This window comes from Bicyclus anynana, chromosome 14 (assembly GCF_947172395.1).
Source record: "Bicyclus anynana chromosome 14, ilBicAnyn1.1, whole genome shotgun sequence".
In the NCBI taxonomy this organism is placed as follows: Eukaryota; Metazoa; Arthropoda; class Insecta; order Lepidoptera; family Nymphalidae; genus Bicyclus; species Bicyclus anynana.
The window spans coordinates 13,001,863-13,022,991 of NC_069096.1; the positions used below are offsets into that span (position 1 = coordinate 13,001,863).

Consider the following 21,129-nt stretch of genomic DNA (forward strand, 5'->3'; position numbering starts at 1 on the left):
TTATAGTGGCCGGGTCATCATCACCATCATCATATCATGCGATAGACGTCCACTGCAGGACACAGGTCTTTTGTAGGAACTTCCAAATATCACGATCCTAAGCCACCTACATCCAGCGAATCTCTGCGACTCACTTGATGTCGTCAGTCCACCTGTTGGTCACACCCAACGAAAACGCAGTGTTCGGCGTATTCTACTAAGGGTCGCCAATCCAGCCCCATGGGATTCCAATGTCCATCGGCTCTTCGATGTGCTCCGTCCATTGCCACTTCAATGTTGCGACTCGGTGAGCTATGTCTGTGACTTTAGTTCTACTGCGGATCTCCTCATTTCTGATTCGATCACGCAGAGATACTCCAAGCATAGTTCATTCCTTCGTCCTATGTGTGACTCTGAGCCATCTTATATAAGGCCCATAGTTAGCGGCCATGTTTCGGAACCATAGGTCACTGGCAACATGTACTGTTCGAAAACTTTTGTCTTAAGGCGCTGAGGAATTTTCGGACAAAAGTCATCTAGATCATCACTATAGGCAAATAATATTGACTACTAATATTAAACCTACAATAAAAGGTTGTAACGTCATCGTAAAAGATAACCTTACCTCACCATCTTTCCTCCATGTGTTAGGCACTTTATCCTTAGTGGCGCGTAGCCAGGCTAATCTTGCCAGTCGTGCCAATGACGCACCGAGCCCTGCCAAGCAAGCCAAGGTCAATGGCACGCCAGCCGCTGCGTATAACACTGTCGCGGCTCTGCCAGCGGTGCTGCGCGGCGACACATTGCCATATCCTGCAGGATGGGTATGTTTTAGTATCTATTGCAATTGTTATAAAAAAACAGAAGATTTATAAAAAACAGTAACAGTAATAGTTTTACTATCTAAAAACAGAAGATTTATAAAAAACAGAATGTTGTGAACGCGAACAAAATGGTGACCGCTAATTAGTCATAGCTGTTTTTATCTACTACTAGACTAGATAACCAATCATGGATTTTTCCGGGATGTAAAACTCTATGTTCTCCAAGGTACCAAATTACATTCAAAATCGGTTCAGTGGTTTACCGTGAAAAGGTAACAGACAGACAGACTTAATTATAATATTAAGTATGGATGGATGAGGTATGATAGAATTGATAGGATGAGTGAGACATGTTGTTCTGAGGTGTGATTCCGTTTTTTTTTATCCTCGTCGATGTGTACGCCTGTTACAGTTTTATTAGAATTTGAACTTTATTTCTTTATGATGCTAAAAATGAAATATTACTAAGAACGAAATTGACATGAAAATGAGAACATTACAGAATTCAGAAGCTGGTCCGAAAGTAAGAATATTGGTTAACTATTTTAACTAACATATAGATCCCTGAAGAATTAAGTAAAATATCCCGCAATAATAAATAATAATTAAATCAAATTGTAATTTATTTTTATTTGTCTCGTTAACCGTAGACAAACAAGGTTGGCCTTTAATGAAGTTTTTACAGAAGCAATTAATTATGTTCATTATACGTTCACAACAAACAAACTTGGCCTCAACGAAAAATTGGACACTGATTGATTGTGCCTACTCGTAGTTTGTTTATGAGCTCTTTATTTTTGTCCAATTAAAACCAATACCATTTTCAATGTTTGTGTTTTCTGTTTCTTTTTATTCGACTACCGAAGGAAATATATTTTTTGAGCGTAGGAATGTGGTTATTTGACAAGACAAGAGAAGCGCTTCCGACTTGATAAGTGTGCTGTGACCCTAAATCACCCTGATGTTAAGTAATGATGCGGTCAATAATAAAATGATCAAACGAACTTACCAAGTGAAGTTCGATCTTGATTGTCCCATATTCGGCGAAGAGATTTAAGTACACTTGTAAGTAGCTCCGCTACGCGTCAATCCATTCGCACATAGTTTAGCTCCATAAGAAAGAAAGAGATAGCATGTTCCCCACTTTCTTACAGGCGTCCGGTATAGCTGTCATTTAGTTTAGAGAATTATCTGGTCTCCAACATTGATATTTCGGGTACATAATATCTATAAGATATTAATAAAGACGGGGATGGGAGGGACCTTAAATCTCTTCGCCGAATATGGGACAATCAAGATCGAACTTCACTTGGTAAGTTCGTTTGATCATTTTATTGTCCCATATTCGGCTTTCGAGATTTAAGTACACTTGTAAGATGTTCAGAGAAGAAGGAAATGTTGGAGATAAAACATAAAACCATAATCAAACCTGATTATAAATAAAATTTTTGGTATATATGTAATATGTAATAAATATACCTACTATTTCTAAAAAATATTCATTAAATTAGAAAGATTAAATCATATATTTTTTTTTTTTTTTAAGGTTAATAAGGCGAAACATTAAATACTCGTAACGCATTAACAAAACTAGAATCATTAATAATCAAAGGGTCATTACTATTATTATTATTTTTTTTTTTTTTTTTTTTTTTTTTTTTTTTTTTTTTTTTTTTTTTTTTTTTTTTTTTTTAAGTGTTTAGTCTGACGCCAGCTGGCCTATTCACTGTTTTGGTTTTCATTATCAACCTATTAAAATAAACATCAAATCAATTGACAAAATGTCATTTACCTACTGTGTGATATCCACCTGTAAGTACCGGATGACATTTTTACATAGAATCTCAATTTCGTATAATGTCCACTAGCATACGTCCAAGATAATAAATTAGCCTGCTACTCGTAGTGCAGTAGAAGTAAGCGCATGACGAGTGCTATGCGCACTAAACAATGTCGTATCAATGTCACTAACTGTAAGCATTCGCTTTTTCCATCGTTTGATAGTTTGGGACGAAGCAGGATGAACAGGCTTTTTGGTTGTCAGTAAGGTCTATCATCTTGACTACATCTGGTATACGAAATCATGGATATGTAAGATACGAGAGTATTTGCTGGACAAAATTTTGAACGTTGTGTAAAATTAAGAAGGCCGAGTTGTGGTCGCAGAATAGCTGAGGTTTTAATAATATCGCTAATGGTTATGACAATCCTATATTATTGATCTTAATATTTTGAATCCTAATTAAAGCTTATGTTTGACACCTTTGTCTAGTGGACAATGCTAATAGAATTACTAACTTTTTAGCGATCTGTTCCCAACTAAGGAAGTTACGAGTATTGAGAGTACGAGTACAAGTTAGCAAGGTAGTTAAGGTCTTTGGTCGGGTCCCATGTAGCGTCATACTTAGGAATGGTCGGTTTAATTTTGAAGACGTCCTTAAGATACCTCTTTACTCGTTCATCATGGCCCACCTTATTTATGGTAATAAATAAGAGATAAATGCTGAATGATGACTATTTCAAGAACCATATGAGCATCCTTTTCCTAAGCAATCAAACGGAAAGGATCAAATGTCAAACGGATCTATACTTTTAGTATCACCATAGGTCCACCACTGTTTAAAGCTAGAAGTATACTGAGATTTCGTAGGTACTGTTCGACAAGGAAGTAAGAATCGCAATCATTGCTGAGCTGACTTGTTGTTTGGCGAAAGCTTGATAGATAATAGACTCGCCACCAGGGAAATGCTTTGATGAAGAGGTAGTAGGTGATAAGTTTCCCTGAAATTAGAGGAAGGTAAATACTTGTTAAGTGGTATTAGTACATCATCCACCATAAGAGATTAAAAGAAACCGAAAAACACAGCCAATTTTTGGACCCAAATATTCCAAGACTCCTGATTATTAATAACTTTAGCAGGGCCTTTAATATAAGTGAAAATGGTGGAAATGTATAAAAAAAGAAATACATTTTCCAATCTTATTGTAAAAACATCCACATTAAAAGGTAAAAATGAAAAATTGTATTTATCGGTGAAGCAAAGAGATCTATCTCAGTTTCGCCATACTTTACCACTAATATATGCAATTCCCATTCAATATCGATATTTCTAGATTTAAAGTCAGCTACAGCATCGTGAGAAGATTTGATATAAGAAGCAAAAACGAAAATTTGTGTTCTCCACACCATATTAAATTTTGACGAGCTATTTAATTAAGACGTGGATATTACACTCCACCCAGCTGTCGTATTGTCTTATTACGTAATAGTATATGACGATATATTAAAACACCCTTCAGCATAGGACTTAAGCCCGAAAAACACTGCTAGTATTTCCAAATTGACGTTCATACTTATTCCAAGAACCACCTATTATTTCTTATTTGCAGGCAGAACCCCAGGCTTATAAGAAGCGTCACTAAGAATTTCAAGATTAAAGCCTAGCAAGGTTTGATTGGGTTTACTGTCAATAGATCAAGGTCATCATGGATGTCAACAATCTTTCGATCATAATCATCGTTTTGTATCAAAGCCAAATATTAAGTTCGTTCTAAAGATTTTTTTATGAACTCGGCCATAAACTACAATCGGGCAGGCTGCAGTGAGGGTACCTGAATATCGAGCAAAGCTACGAACTGGAAGCTCTATTGTATTTAACATTGCGGTAGTGCGTGAATATGGTTTTTTACACGGTAATTTCAAAGTCATATTTGCAGAATTAATGACAAATCCTATGATTTGACGGGCCTTACTTGGAACAAAATTACTTTTCTTATACTTGATTACAAATCGGCGAGTAGATAGCAATTTTATATTATTTTTTGCTTTTTTAATACCATCTTCGTAGTTGTTGCTAATGTAGCAACTATCATCTAAATAGAACACCGACTTAAATCTCTGAGAAAGTAAGCAAGATAAAACCGGTTTCATAAGATTAGCAAAAGCATGGGGTGCATAAACCGAAAGGTATAGGTACTAAGAGTTCGTAAAGAATACCTTCAAAATAAAATCTTAATTACTTTCTATGATTTCTATGGATTTGCACCAAAAACTACGCCTCCTTGAGATCGAAGTTCACCATATAACAATTTCCATAGACCAATTTTTGGTCATTAATTTTATTGCCATTCATCTTCAATTGTTAAGTGACTTATGCACCACCTGCACGAACTTATTAAGCTCTTTTAGATTCAAAGTAAGACGTTTTCACCATTACTTTTAGGGATCATAAAAATATTTGAAGATAGATTTGATTGAAGATAGCCCCTCACTCACTCGGTTCCATCTATGAATAGCATGTTAATTAATCAAACGCGCTATTCCAGAATCGATGAAAGACAAGTCACCTTTAAAAGGAGAAATCTTCGGGTAGTCGGTAAATGTTGGGTCCTGAACAGGCACCCTAATAAATGGAATTTTATATCCAGAAATGTTATCCAGAACAGATTTATGATCAGTAATCTAGCAAGCCTTAGTGAAATGTTTTAATCAACCAGAGTGTACCTGTGAATTTATTGCTTCGACTCCGCCGACCTCGCCTGCTTCTGACGTTGAGACGTCGATGGCGGTGGCGTTGGTGTTCTGTGCCCGCAAGCAGTCTGCGGTTGGAACGTCGTCAGACACCGGTGGCGGTTGACAACCGCCGCGGTAGCCGGAATGTACGCGGCAAGGAGGGCCTGGGGTTTAAATCGCTTGGCGATACCGAAGAGTGAATGAGTTTCCCATCTTTTGAATGCCCCGAGACGTATATAGAAATTCATTTAAATCGTCCTCAAATACAAGATTGTCTCGCTTCCTGATCTTAAAGGGTTCAATAATAGACTTATCTATCATCATATTAGCATCGGCGTGAGAAGAGATCTCGTAGTCTCTGTCTCCAAGAAATGCAAGCCCTCAATAAGCTTACTCGCGTCGCATATATTTTTTAGTACTGCCGGTAGATTTATTGGCTTGGTTATTGACACCGGGGATCAAACCCGAGCCTCCTGGGTGAGCGCTAGATATCCTAGCCACTAGACCGTATCGGATTTCTGGGTTGAGGATATGTGGCTTTCCAAATTTTCTGCAGCACAGTTGGTGCTGACGTCGACCCATCGCGTCTCTCAAGCTCAATCGAGATAGCACTACACACCACGGAAACTATAGACCGCTTTGTTAACTGCGGAGAACGAGGCGAGGGAGGGGGTGATTCATCACGCATAATTAGATCATTTAAGATGGAAAATAAAGGAACGGTTAATATCTCGTATTAACTCTTTTTATATTGCTGTTGGTCAATATCTCGTATTGACTCGAAGCTTGCTTTCTACAGTCTAATATCACGTATTAGATCAGAGATGTTATTATTCAGCCGACACTAATAAAGAAAAAAATATTTTTTACAGGTTTTTGTTACATACCCTCGCTGTATGAACTGTAATGAATTCATAACACTCTAAGCTTGTTTTCTACGGTCTAATATCACGTATTAGATCAGAGATGAAATTATTATGCAGCCGACACTAATAAAGAAGAATTAATTTTCAAAGGTTTTGTTACATACCCTCGCTGTATGAACTGTAATGAATTCATAACACTCGAAGCTTGTTTTCTACGGTCTAATATCACGTATTAGATCAGAGATGAAATTATTATGCAGCCGACACTAATAAAGAAGAATAAATTTTCAAAGGTTTTGTTACATACCCTCGCATTATGAATTGTAATGAATTCATAACACTGGCGTCCTAATTTTTCTTCATATTTTCTTACACAGCCTTTCCACTTTTTATCCGTATTCTTTGTTTGATAAAATAAGTTAAGTAATAACCAGAAAAAAAACACGAGAAATTTATTTAATTTCAACTACATGCGATAGTCGCGCGCGCACGAAAACGAATGACAGCTATACCGGACGCCTGTAAGAAAGTGGCGAACATGCTATCTCTTTCTTTCTTATGGAGCTAAACTATGTGCGAATGGATTGACGCGTAGCGGAGCTACTTACAAGTGTACTTAAATCTCGAAAGCCGAATATGGGACAATAGTAGTAGGTTACCCCTAACTTACGACGGACGACTTAACTTGTTAGCGCTGCTTAGACTAACTATAACACTACTAACTACCTACCTACCAATAACAGAACTACCTACGATAGATAGAAAGGCATAAATACGAATTCGAAACTTATAAATATATCGAAATAGCACTACCGTTTATGGAACAGTCACATCCGATTTCAGTACAGGACGTTGAAGTTCTGACCCTAGGATCACTTTCAAAATGAAAGATTGTTTTAAATACCAATTAAAAATAATTTATAGTATACACAAACGCGTGCCTTGCCAAGCCGAGCCGTTAAGTGGTTAAGTGGTTAAGTGGTGGAGTGGGTGTTAAGGTCCGACGCAAGCGTCTGTAATTCAAAATTGCTGATTATAAAGTGTTTTTCAGATAGATACGGTGACAGTTGCCTGATGACGTTCATAATATATACTATTATCGTTAACCGCAACAAACTATGAAGAGTGAAACGAACTACCACCGTACCCTGCTATCTGAGGGCCTAGTGGCAGTTTGTTACTATTACTGTCACGTAACGTAAACGCGAATTTCTAAGGAATTGAAACAGCGCCATCTAGTGGCACTACTGCACAACTCCATATAAATTCGCGTAAAGGTCAACGTGATAGTAACAGTATGAAAATATTGAAAACTCCCACTAGGCACACTGAAAAACACTTTAGTTACTTCACTTTAGTTTGTTTAGTTGTACACACACAACGTGTGTTTTCCGTACGATCTACACATATATGAAGTTATGAAATATGACATAACGTCCCTAGGAAATATTAAATCAGTGTTCATGGAAAATGTTGATAATGTTTGATAAACAAGTAAACAGACCTATAGTGGTAATGAGGGTAATGCAATATATGAGCGCGCCGGAGAACGTCCACTTAGCGTGCAGAAGCTCGGCCGGCGGCGCGTCCGTTTGTCTCGCCGCCGCCACGATCGATGACTCGAACTTCCGTAACTGCTCGTGGACCAGTCTCGTCCAATTGCGCTCGTACAGAACGTTGAGGCGTTCTGAAACAATGAAATAAAGATTGTAATGATAACGTTCAGAACCAACGGCTTAACGTTCTCGCACGGGTGTGTAACACAACCAGCTTTTCCACTCCAAGCTGAGAATGTTTACTAAAAACTTCTCAGAAGAAACAAGGACTCAGTATTTAACAGCTCGACCCAGGACTAGAACCCAGGACGGACCTCGTGATCGAACCCACATTGGCTAACCATTAGATAATAAAAATAACATTTTATAACAATACAAGTGACCCGCGTGGTTCCCGTTCAATTATAGTCTATAGCCTTCCTCGATAAATGGACTATCTAACACTGAAATATTTTTTCAAATCGGACCAATAGTTCCTGAGATTAATAATAATAATAATAATAGCCTTTATTCCAATAACCAAATTACAAAAATACAAATTAGAAATACATAATAATACAAATTACAATACAAATTACAATACAAATGATACAAATATGTCAATATGCAATAAACAAATGTCAATATAAAATCAAATTATTATTAACGACAATTTAGTAATACTCGTATTTTATTCTATTTTGTTTGTCTATATTATGATGTCAATTTAATAATTTACGATTATAAGTATGTCAGTGTTTTTATGTTGTTATTGGAGCACCCAGTTTTGGGTATAGGCCTCCTCCATCCTTATATAATATATAATTATTATTATATATTTTTTCAAATCGGACCAATAGTTCCTGAGATTAGCGCTTTCAAATTAACAAACAAAGAAACTCATCAGCTTTATTAGTTTAGATTCGATTGCTAAAGAAACTAGAAATTGATTGAGTGGGAACAGTGACAAATAGCACGTGACAACATTGTAGCCATTTTGAGATACTTGCACCTATTACAATCACGTATGTAGTTATAGCACGTAAATCAACACGCAGTTTGTTATCCAATCGTTACTTTGAATAGAGTGTTTTTGTTATTTAGAGTAACGATATAAACTAATCCATTATAACCAAACTGTTTACATCAAAACATGATTCAACTAAAACGCCTACGTAATTTCCTGTTTATTTACATTTCAATAAACTAATGAATGAACTACCGTATATGAAGTAACATAGATATTAAATTTAATAACTTCGATTGCGTACCAAATTGATCGACAAATAATTTCGCAATCAATTGAAAGTACCTACTTAATTACAAATCCCAAATACCAATAATGTGGAAGCTTGTCGACGTTGAACTTTGGAAGTATTTGCTCGGGATAATATTATTTGAGTTTGTGTGTCGATGGATCTTTTTGTGGAATCCATTTTCTATTTGCAAAAGACGTAAAACGAACATCGGGCTCGTGTTTGTTCCGGTAATGGAAATGATAATATGATGTAGACACTTCTGATTAAAATAGGTCCAATAAAATGGAGATATTAAGGTTTTAAAAAAATATTATTATATTTTATTGTATATCTACTAGTTATATTTTATTATATATATCTACTAATAAGCTAAAGCTTCTAGACTAATAATTAATTCTACTAAAGCTAATAATTAAAATATCAAAAATGAAATGCATTTTAATTTATTCTAAGGCTGTCTTAGTACCACCGCTATTTAAAACAGACGATCTTTAATATTTTATGCGTCAACCTCTCTTTGATGCTTCCTTCTAAAAAAGTTTAAAATAAATTGGCAATTAGTTAGTTTCCAAGAAACTTGTAGTTGATATAAATAAAATTGTTTTAAGACAAAGTCAAGACATTTTATTTTTCGTATTCTTCTCATTATGGTAAAGCATTTTAATTAATACCAGTATCATGGAGCTAAATAAAAACATCTGATACATCATTTGCATTTCATCTTTAATTTTATATTAGGTTTATACTACGCTTCTTCTAAGTATCTATGTTTTGTTCTTCCCTCAATAGGATCTGGCAGAATATCAGTGTTGTAGGTACTTATGTACCCACAACATTCCAAATTGAGTCGGATCCGTTTTTAGCACAGATATAAAAGGTAACTAGATTTATAAAGTGTCAATTCTTTGTATTGAAACGTACCCAGGGGGCGTGGCCTAAATGGCTGTTTAATATTCAGTGAAAATGAAATATGTCACCCTTACTTTAGAGTTGAATATTATGTATTCCTTTTGTCACAGAACAAACAAGACTGCTAGTACATCCACGGACACGCTTGCGTTGTTCCGCACACCTGGGTGTAAGCGGGCCACGCCCCCTTGCTACTTCTATTGCTAAAAGCGTTAGCTTTTAGCTTTGTCTGTTCTGTGGTTTTTTGCACTACACATCTAAGTAAGTATTAATATAAAATAGTTTTCAGTGTCAAATGTATTCGTTTTAAGTCTTCAATGTGTTGTGCTAATAATTATAATAATAATAATAAATAAAGTATTTTCTATTTTTTTTTATTCTTATATTGCAAAGACGACTCTAAACTTGCCATTCATTCATTGATGCAATTCAAACAAAACGTGTCCAAAAACTTTAGTTGTTGAAAAGTAAGTCACAAGATTTGAACTATATAAACAAACATTTTAATTTAAATAAAAGCTTGTTTAAAATGGATACCATCTTCTCACTATGTTAATAGAATTTCTCTTGAAGCTCAACTTAGCATAACAATGTTTCAACATTTTAAAACGTGGACTGAAACTGCAGATACACAATGTTAGACGGTTTCGATGCAAAATCATGAACACAACTGAGATAAAATAAATCATAGAGATATCCCGCGTCCGTGTCGATACATACAACGGGAATTTTTAGTTGGGAAACTAGAAAGCTCAATTTTCTAACCAGAGCTTGCTACGCGAATATTAACATCAGGTTAACAGAATACGTGACGTAATAGATCTTATTTAATCACGAAAGAATAGTGACTGAAACATAGCTGTGCTGTTAGGTGGAAAAATTTTGCAATGCGGGAGATCTACTTTTTTTTTATTTTTTACAAGCTAGCTACTATCTCACCTGATAGTAAGTGATGATGCAATCTAAGATAGAAGAGGGCCAACTTGTTAGGAGTAGAATGAAAATCCTCAACCCTTTCGGTTTCTACACAACATCGTACCGTACGAAAATCAGTTTTTCATAACCCCACAATAATCATGTTATTTTCCGAGATAATACTTGTAAGCCTATGTGTTAGTATCCAGGATATCATCTATCTCCATTTCCAAGTTCAGTAGTTGCGGTGTGGAAGAGTAACAGACATACAAACTTATATTTATATTTAGACGTGTAAAATACGCTACTCAAATAATAGTCAGAGTTTTTGCGAGCTAATGTGGAAGTAATTCAGTATTCGCCTCAGAAGTTAATACCTCTATGCGTCAGACCAATTTCTAAATGCCCATAGTAAAGGTATTCAATAGCTTCGATTTATAAAGTATATCGGAAATCTCGCTATCAATGCAGAATCTTGACACACTAATGATCGCGGTCTCAATTGGGTTCGTGATCCCGCATTAAAGCCGAACGCTGAGTAACAACGAATCACGATTTAAGCCACTCATAGATATCCCGACTTGCTGACTCTGTTCATTTTCGAATCTTGGTTTGATGAAAATATATACTCGTAGTTATTTTTATAATCTTTCATAAAGCCATTCATAAGAATATATTTATTATTATTTACGTTTATTGTGACTTTAAAGAGAAAACACAAAAGAAACACAATGCTTGAAGACAAAACGCTTTGCACAAAGAAAATGAAAAATATGGATAAGAAATAAATAACAGTAAAACCATGTCGTGTAATGCTATTTTAATACTTAATGTCACAAGCATCTGGAAACAGTGCAAGGTAATGGAATAAACAATTAATATTTAATATGACAATATTGCTACATAAATAAATAATAATAAAATGTATTTTTTTGCAGGCCTATTTGTCTCCGACTGAGACGAAACTCAAGTTTTGGGTTTCTCAAATAATACCTAAATTATTAGGTGACGGTAGAGCAAAGTAGTATGTTGGAACCTACTACTTATAATTATAATATTTATAAGAAAAATACAAAATCTTTTGTTTCAATAAACAGATTTCTGTAAGTTTCAATAAGTTTGAAAACAATACGGCTGAAGTTGGCATGTGTAATAAATGCTTATAACCACGATATAGCTGACTTATAACGTGTAAAGGGTTGCTCAAACTCAAATAAGGTCAGTGGGTCAATGGCCTGACATGAGATTAAGATCACAGCTTCCTATCCTTGACCGCGGTTAATATGTGAAATCATATTTGGTCAAAATAATCTGATTCTTTGTATACGAATACATAGTAACAATAGTGATTAAATCTATTAAACGTTTATAAAGTGTTCCAAAAGATTTGATTTTAGACCCTGGTCATCTCTTTTAAATCAAAAATATAATATTTATTTCACTTCGTTTTAGTAGTTAAACAAAATAACTTATAACTTAAACTTATTTTTTTGTTATCACGTAACTGCGTTCTTTTATGTTAAGGCGGGTGATTTGCAACAAATAAGTTTCGTTGAAAAGCAATCTTCGTAACTCAAGGTTAAACGCTCCTTTGTATTATAAAATTGTTTGATGTCTTCAATGCAAAATCACGAATTCAATTGAGGCCTCAGTCGTTAAGATGTCGAGATAGGGCACCGGCCGTGGTACGGCTCGAATTTTGCGTTGGAATTTTTCGCTGTCCCATTTTTTGCGCCTATATTTTACCCACGTTGGCAAACTTTACCTGAACATTGGTAGGTACTTAATCAAAAATCAAAATAAAAAATCATTTATTTCAATTAGGCTCAGTTTACAAGCACTTTGACACGTCAGTTGACTATTTGTAAAGATTGCTGAGAAGAAACCGGCAAGAAACTCAACAGTTGCTCTTTTAAAAAAATCATACAGTATTATAATTTACAATTGATGATAACATTACAATTTCTTATAGTTTTACTTTTTGTGTGAAGGTGGAAGCTGATCCAATGGCCTCCAAGTAAATGTTTTTTAACACATTGCTTAAAGCTATGCATTGGCAGGTCCATCTATAGGTCCATTTATTTCTGCCTTAAAAGCATAAGTTATAAGCCTCAATAGCTCAACGGTAAGAGTGGTTGGACTCATCACCGAGGGGTGGTGGTTCGATTCCCGCTCCGTTGGTCTATTGTCGTACCCTTTTCTAGCACAGTCTTTCCCGACTAGTTGGGAGGGGAATGGGAATATTGGCAATATTATAAAAAATATGGCAAATATTCTTTTTTTTTAAAAAAAAAGCTGCTTGAACTACTTCTCGCTGAAACATTTTAATTTTATTGTTACATTCATAGTAGACAATGTAACCAGACGACCAACCTCAGTGTGTGCGTGGAGTAGCCAAATTGGGCTCACTTTTTGCGGTGATTTTGTTTGCAAGTAACATGTCTATTGTCTATAGTGTAAAACGTCGTTGACCAGCAACCATAACTGTGAAACTGAAACATAATGCTTAGTGCTACCAACTTCTGTCACAGATAGAAGTTGTTTCTATACTAGGTAAATATTTAAAACAGAATCCAATTTACGATAATGATCTTATTACTCAAAAACTTGGAAGCTCGTCTCTTTGTCCCTGAGGAAGTACCAACAACTTTTTATAAGGACACAAATGCTTAGGCTTCTGAAAGTAGAAAACGCAATTGTTTGAGTAAGTCGATCGATCACTCACGCGTCGCTTTATCCGTCATATGAAGTTATTGTTCAATTACTTTATATTGTAGCATGCGACATTAAAAGCGAATCCATCCGAAAATAGTATTAAAGATACCTTGTCGCGTCAGGCGTTTTTTCTATTTGGGTACTTCCGTTGAGAAACTCTGCTGAGGTCATTGAGCATGGTACTAAGCTCAACGACATAGCTCAACGAGTTGCGAAGATGAAGTGGCAATGGGCGGGGCACATAGTTCGAAGAGCCGATGGACGTTGGGGTCCCAAAGTGCTGGAATGGCGACCCCGCACTAGTAAGCGCAGTGTTGGCCGACCCCCCACCCGGTAGACTGACGACATCAAGCGAGTCGCAGGGATTCGCTGGATGCAGACGGCTCAGTATCGTGATGTTTGGAAGTCCCTACAAAAGGCCTATGTCCTGCAGTGGACGTCCATCGGCTGATATGATGATGATGATGATGATTTCCGTGCATCTCGATTAAAAGAGTTAAAACCAATGGTCTGTACTCAAAATAAAATTAAGAAAGAAAGAAAGAAAGAAAAAAGCTTTATTAGTGAATTATGCCACACAACACAATTTGTTCTATAACAATATCCTGCGATGTGTGGCACAACCCAGTAAACGGATCCAACTCAGCATAATGCTACATACTCTTTAAATAAAAAGAGCATGCAGCGCTGGTTTTCAGTTGGAACCGTTGACCAGATGCCGCCACAAACACAGCACACAACAACCTTATTAACTAAAATAAACAATAATAATAACTTAAACTTAAAATAGTACATTACAATTAACTAAAATAAAAAGGGAAAGACAATAAAATACCATACTAAAAAATAACAACGTGAGAAGAAAAAATATTAAAAATAAAATTATATCATATATACAAAGGTATTTACAAATTTATGCAATTCTTATACAGTTATTTACCTATAAGAAAGAAAACTCCGCCACATGATGTTGGAATTCAATCTGCTTTTCAAGTAGAAATCTCTTTAACAGTTTTTTAAATGCGAATTTAGACTATAATTAGGTAGCTTGAAAAGAAAATAACTATTTTTAATCCAATTAAAAAACTCGACTGCGAAATTACCTGTTAAGTGACGATGCACACTGTCTGTTCATATTAATATCTATATTACTTACTGAGTTTTAATACGATTTTAACAAATAGATTACCTATGCAAAGTCTGGAGAAAGTGTTGTTTCTTCAACATCGTGTATAAGGTTTAAAAAGTTTTCCGAAATAAACAATTTCATACGAAGTTGCGGGCGTGACGTTTGTTATAAAGAAACAAAAACTACAAATCCAGTTTGAAATTCGTTACGAAGTTTTGCAAATCGTATATTTTTAACGAACGTCAATATTTATTCCACCGTAAAGGAATACGTGCCGAGATTATATTGGCTAGATACTCTGTACTAAGAGTACGTATTAAGAGTGTGCAATATGTAATTTGGTAGTTACAAATGGTTCTGGATTTGGATTCTGGAAAAGTTAGGAGCCTGATATTCGGGTAAATGATATTTCAAAGTGTTAACTTCGTTATGACTATACAAAATACACAATTTGTAAAACTTTTCTCGATAGTTTATTTTTTTGAAAAATACATTTATATACAAATTATAATACATGTTTTGATCACATTTTGCGTTCAATCTCAGGAAAAGCAAACTTATTTTCTTAAATTTTTGTTTTGTATAGAAAATTAGGTATATATATATTGAACATGGCTATTTTGTTTTTCGTTTTGTTGTTTAATTTACTTGCAATGAGTTAAAAATGGTTTAGGCGCTCGCGTCATAAAATTTGCGTCGCGCGTCAATCACTCCGTGCTTTTCACTCACGTGAAAGTCATAATTCGGCGTCTCGCTTACGCTTCGAATTTTATTCATATCGTATCAAAGTGCTGCGCGCTCTTAACGTTGATACTACTCATCACTATGTTCCGTTCAACTGTGGCGATATCGCCGCACCTCATAGTTGCTTCATAGCTTACTATGTTGAACGAAACGCGCAAGCACCACGTAAACGATATTCTATAAATGATTTATAGCTTGGCAACAAGAACTCACGACTGATGCACCTCACTTCCCCGCACGCACGATTTCATACCCGTGCAATATTTCCCCCCGTCGCCCGCATATCACGGGAGTGTCATCAAAAAACTTGCCAGACTAGTGCTGCATATTAATAGTGTAGGTATAGGTAAACTCAACTAATATTTTAGCGCTGCAGTAAAAACTTCTATCTGTCATGATTTTTGTTCGGAACAGTTTCTCCATATAGTGTACTAGCTGACACCGCGCGGTTTCACCCGCGTGGTTCCCGTTCCCGTAGGAATACGGGGATAATATTTAGCCTATAGCCTTCCTTGATAAATGGGCTATCTAACACTGAAAGAATTTTTCAAATCGGACCTGAGATTAGCGCGTTCAATCAATCAAACAAACAAACAAACTCTTCAGCTTTATTATATTGCTATAGATAAAATATAGAATATATATGCTATATAGTATATATACTATATATAAAGTTTGGAACAGTTTCTCCAGTAGTATATGCAAACTCAATGGCTAGACGTTCGAAAGGAACAGTAAGCGATTTTAATCTCCAGTCTTGTGTAAACTTTGTACTACTGCAACAAACTTAAAATAAACTTAAAACAAAAGTTTATTAAAGAAAAATATTGTATTACCTACCGATACGTTGCGTCTCGTTAAAAAATTGAGCCAATATTTATCCCAAGGAAAGTGTTTACGTGTTGTATCGGCTCGTTCTTGTTTAAAGTTAAACAAACTTGAACAATATGATTGTAATATATTTCATTATAATTTTATGTAATACTAGCGGACGCCCGCGACTTCGTCCGCGTGGACTTCAGTTTTTTACATATACCGCGGGAACCATGGATTTTTCCGAGATGAATAGTAATGTTAATCCAGAGTAAAATCTATTTCTGTTCCAGATTTCAGCCATATTGCTTCAGTAGCCGCAGCGTAAAAGAGGAACATACTTACACACTTTCACACTTACACACAAACTTTTGCCTTTATAATATTAGTGTGATAGTGTGATAGTCAAATAGGTCATCATCTTTTCCATACCCTTATGAGAGCTTTACACTGATTTAATATGATTCGACTTGATTTGTTTGAAGTCACTTACAATGACCGTTAAATACTAGCAAAAGCAATCAAAAGGTTAAAAGAAATCAAAATAAATACAGCCTTCTTCTACTACCATAAAATAGAGATTAAGAATATAGAAAGTTTCCTAAGAAAACGACACGGACAAGGATTTATAACAGCGTGGTTTGTCAAATTGTATGAAGATCGACGAAGGCTGGCAAGACGGGGTGGTTTGATAAAATAAATAATGTGCAGGAACCGGCAGGCTTTGTCAGCAAATTGTTTGTCATTTGTCGGTCACGCGAAATATAGCGGCGTCATTGTTGTTGCCGCGATCGAACTGCTTGCTGTTTGGTAGAGTTTCTGCCTTTGTGTCGATAATGCTGATTTATCGTTTATAATGCAAGTAAATTTGCGATATTTAATGTTTAACGTATGCAATAAAAGACATTCGGGCTGGTATGGTTTATGATATGGAATATGGTTTCAATGTATTTGTTTTTTTTTTCGGTAACTTGGATTCGTTCGTTATCAACCCATATTCAGCTCACTGCTGAGCTCGAGTCTCCTCTCAGAATGAGAGGGATTAAGCCAACAGTGCACCACGCTGGTTCAATCCGGATTGGCAGACTTCACCTATGCAGAGAATTTAAATAATTCTCTGGTATGCAGGTTTCCTAAGGATGGTTCTCCTTCACCGTTTGAGACATTTTATTTCTTAAAATGCACACAATTGAAAAGTTAGACGTGCAGGCCCCGGACCGGATTCGAACCTACACCCTCTGGAATCTGAGGCAGAGGTCCACTGGGCTAACTTGGATTAGAAGCAATTAATTAAGTACCCTCAATATCCCAGTACGTAGGTATATAGCTGTTGTGTATACGTATGATGTACTGTAAGATAATTATTAGCTAGTTTAAAATTTTTAGTATTTTAATTTAATTGTAAACTGAAATACCAAAAAATGAACGGTTTAATAAAACAGGCTCTTAAACGCAAAAAAATATTTAATTCTTTGCTGACGGATGTTTAAATAACAAAAACAAGGTCTCATACAACTGCTAAATTTCTTTTAAAATGATAATGATTAATAGGAACAACACCTAGTTAAGAAAGACAATCTTTGTCTTTGAAACATAATATTATTGTGTACAGAGGTCAGACATTGCTAATTTTATAATTGGTATGCCAATGATCTAGACTAGATATTACTGTCTAATTACTTCAGCTTGAGGTGGCCCTACTGATGTACTTGTATGTAAATACATCCTGAACGTACTAATTGTGATGCTATGTGGCTTTGTCATTTGGTCGGTGCGCCGCGGAGTGGAATCCGGCAATATCCGCATACGTGACGTAATAACTCATCGCCGAAATGACGTAGCACCAAATTGTAGACTACGCTACCATGTGCGACATACTCGTACATTTGCATGTCTCAGAAAATTGTTTAATTAAAACTGTAGGTATCAGCTATTAGCTCGTATTGTCTTCGCCCGCGTAGATCCCGTTCTTGTGGGGATACAGGGATAAAATATCTATAGCCTGTATTCATCATTCATCAGCCACGGCCGAAGCCTCCCACCAGCCAAAACCAGAACTTTGCTTGAACGCGCCAACCGCGTGGGGTCAGCTAGTAATAAAGAGAAGTACAACCAACTTCAAAGATGTATTACACATAAAGGGAAAAATAACATCGTACCCTCAGACTTTTCAACACTAGGTTTCGTTCTCTATTCTAAGATCGAATGGTTCGAAGGCGGTAAAAATAATAAAAAATTGATATTTTTTTTATAAATATATGTCACCCGGGCCATTATTACAAATCGTTTGACACCTCATTCATTAATATCGGGTCAGTGGTTTAGGCGCTACGGTGGAACATATGCGCATACATTTTTATACTTATTCTGCTAAAATCATTACCATTCCTTTTGGCTTCGCCGTAGTCGAGTCAAAACTGTAAATAATTCTTTCATTATTTTTTTTCAATGCATCATGCATTTTGCGTTGACCTTTAGCTGAACTATCAGAACCAGTTTCTCTTTTTGACTTCCAATTAAAAGTTTGACACACAAATACCTGCAACTCTTCGTACAAAAATGAAAACAAACCTAACTCGCGGTTGGTCTGTATCAGTTCTTACAGTTTGGGAATTTTGCTTGTATTTATGAATGTGGACAGAAGTTCATTTATCTAATGAGATAAGTTTAAGATTTTTGTTTATTAGGTCTATTAAGCTTGTTTTGTGTTTTTATTTTTATTTTTTACAAGTTGGGCCAACTTGAATTCACTACAATTTCACCTGATAAGTAATGCAATCTAAGATGGAAGCGGGCTAAGTTGTAAGGAGAACGATGAAAATTCACACCGCTTTCGGTTTCTACACGACATCGTACCGGAATGCTAAATCGCTTTTTTTTTGTTCTGTTGTTTCAATCGGCCCAGCCGCGGTTGGAACCCTGGAACTCCGTCTTGTAAATCTACCGCACATACCACTGCACCACGGAGCCCGTCAAAATGTGCTTCTGCTTGGCCATACTTGTGAATGTCGTATGTGTCAAACGTCCTTGAATCATGATCATGAAAGGGTTGTACTGGTCGACTCCTTGTAAATACTAATACCTACTAGTACTAAGTAAGATAGTGCATAAATTAACCTCCTATATTCCTATAGGATCACTGTCAAAGCTCCAAAACCCCTCTCATGTAAGGAAAGACGCTTTTTTTCTTTTCAAGTTAGGAAAACCTTGAGAGAAACACCGGTCTTACCTACCGGTCAAAACCCCTTCAGACCTAATTTTAGCCATGTACCCAGAGTTGGGCAAAATGATTCGTATTGTAGCATGACTACAGAAAGAAGAAAGGCTCGATCTGCTGTGATACTATGACCTGGTTATGTATTCAGGACTAAGGACTGATTTAAAATGTCGTAGTAACTGGTAATTTTATTAACTCTTTAATAACTTAGGTGGTTAACATCGATAATTGTTTTAAATTTGTTTAAGGCTTTTATTTCTTTCAAGCATATTACAGAAACGAGAGAGGCTTTATTTCCCTTCAACAAGCCTTAAAAAAGGGTTAAAACCGATACCCATAGCGGTTAGCAGCGCTCATCTTTGTACCCTGGGGTTGATGTCAATCTACAGAGTACACAAGTTGTTTTATCTTGTTCGGGGCTTTTTTTAATTCTAGTCCATTAAGGAAAGTAGAGAACTCATCACTTTAAAGATACTATAAAAATAGGCTAATAATGAGTGATTAAAGTTCCAAAATTTTAAAGTAACTGGTAAATCTATGAACTTTCTAATCACTTTGGTGGTTAACACCGATACCCACGTCGGTTAGTAGTGCTCACCCTCGTACCCTGGGGTTGACGTGAACCAATAAATCATACCAGTTGTTTTTTGTTCAAGGCCTTTTGGATTCTAGCATATTACAGAAAGGAGGAACTGCCTTAGGTATAGCCCTGCAATAAACCCATAAAAATGGGTATCATAATTATTGATTAAAGTTCCAAAATTTCAAAGTAACTGGTAAATCTATTAACTTTTTAATCACTTTGGTGGTTAACACCGATACCCACGTCGGTTAGCAGCGCTCACCCTCGTACCCTGGGGTTGACGTCAATCAATGGAGCACACAAGCTGGCGTTCAGCCAACTAATTATTCATGTAAATGGAAACTACACGGCGAACCGATTGACAACTACCTCCATTGTGTGAGGTTAACCTTTTCCAATTGGAATGAGCCCTACTCAGGGTAACTCTATTGTCTTATGATATACTTTGTACCTGTTCATTATAAAGTATGTAAATTGTACAGTTTCGGGGTATGTAAATAACCAAATACATATACCAGCATTGAGCAGGCTTAATATAGAAGCTTTTTTGTACAGTCAAGTTAAGCTTTTGATTAACATGTTCTAGGTTAGTTTTTTAAATTTGTGTAGTTACAAAAAAAATAGAAATTCTTTGCAAGTATTACATTCATATGTAGGTATTTTAATACTACTAAGACTTAAGGAAGAAGCAAGGAAGATAATTATGCAGTGATCCCAAAAGATTAGTAATTCTTTGCAAGTGTTATATTCACAGATACAAGCCTGCTAAAAGCGTTAGCTCTTAGCCATATTTGTTCTGTGGTTATATTCATATGTACATATTTTACTTCAAACTACTAAGCCTCAAGGAAGAAGCAAGGGAGATAATTACGCAGTGATCCCTAACTAAGGCAAGGACGACGTTTCTCCGTACCCCTACGGGAAGAGGAGCGATGAATGATGATAATATTATTTATTGTATTAAGTATGCAATGTTGTATCAAATAAAACAAATAAATAATACCCATAACATTAGTTGACAGTGAATTTTATTTTATTTAATTTTGTAGTTTATTTTACTTCATGCTTTTTTTTATTCTAGTTACTTATGTATTTTTAATAATCCCCACAAGACTGCTTTCGTCTGTA

The 21,129-nt window shown here is 35.8% G+C and overlaps 1 protein-coding gene across 1 annotated transcript in view; it reads right to left on the reverse strand.

Annotated features, from left to right (window-relative positions):
* The window catches only part of LOC112054097 (uncharacterized), a 184,278-nt gene that overhangs the window by 5,532 nt on the left and 157,617 nt on the right, over positions 1–21,129 (reverse strand). Inside the window, exons 3-4 of the mRNA XM_024093753.2 lie at positions 7,687–7,869; positions 605–792 (exon numbers count right to left, since the gene is read on the reverse strand). Coding sequence (XP_023949521.2) covers positions 605–792; positions 7,687–7,869 — 371 coding nt within the window. The remainder of the gene's footprint in view (positions 1–604; positions 793–7,686; positions 7,870–21,129) is intronic.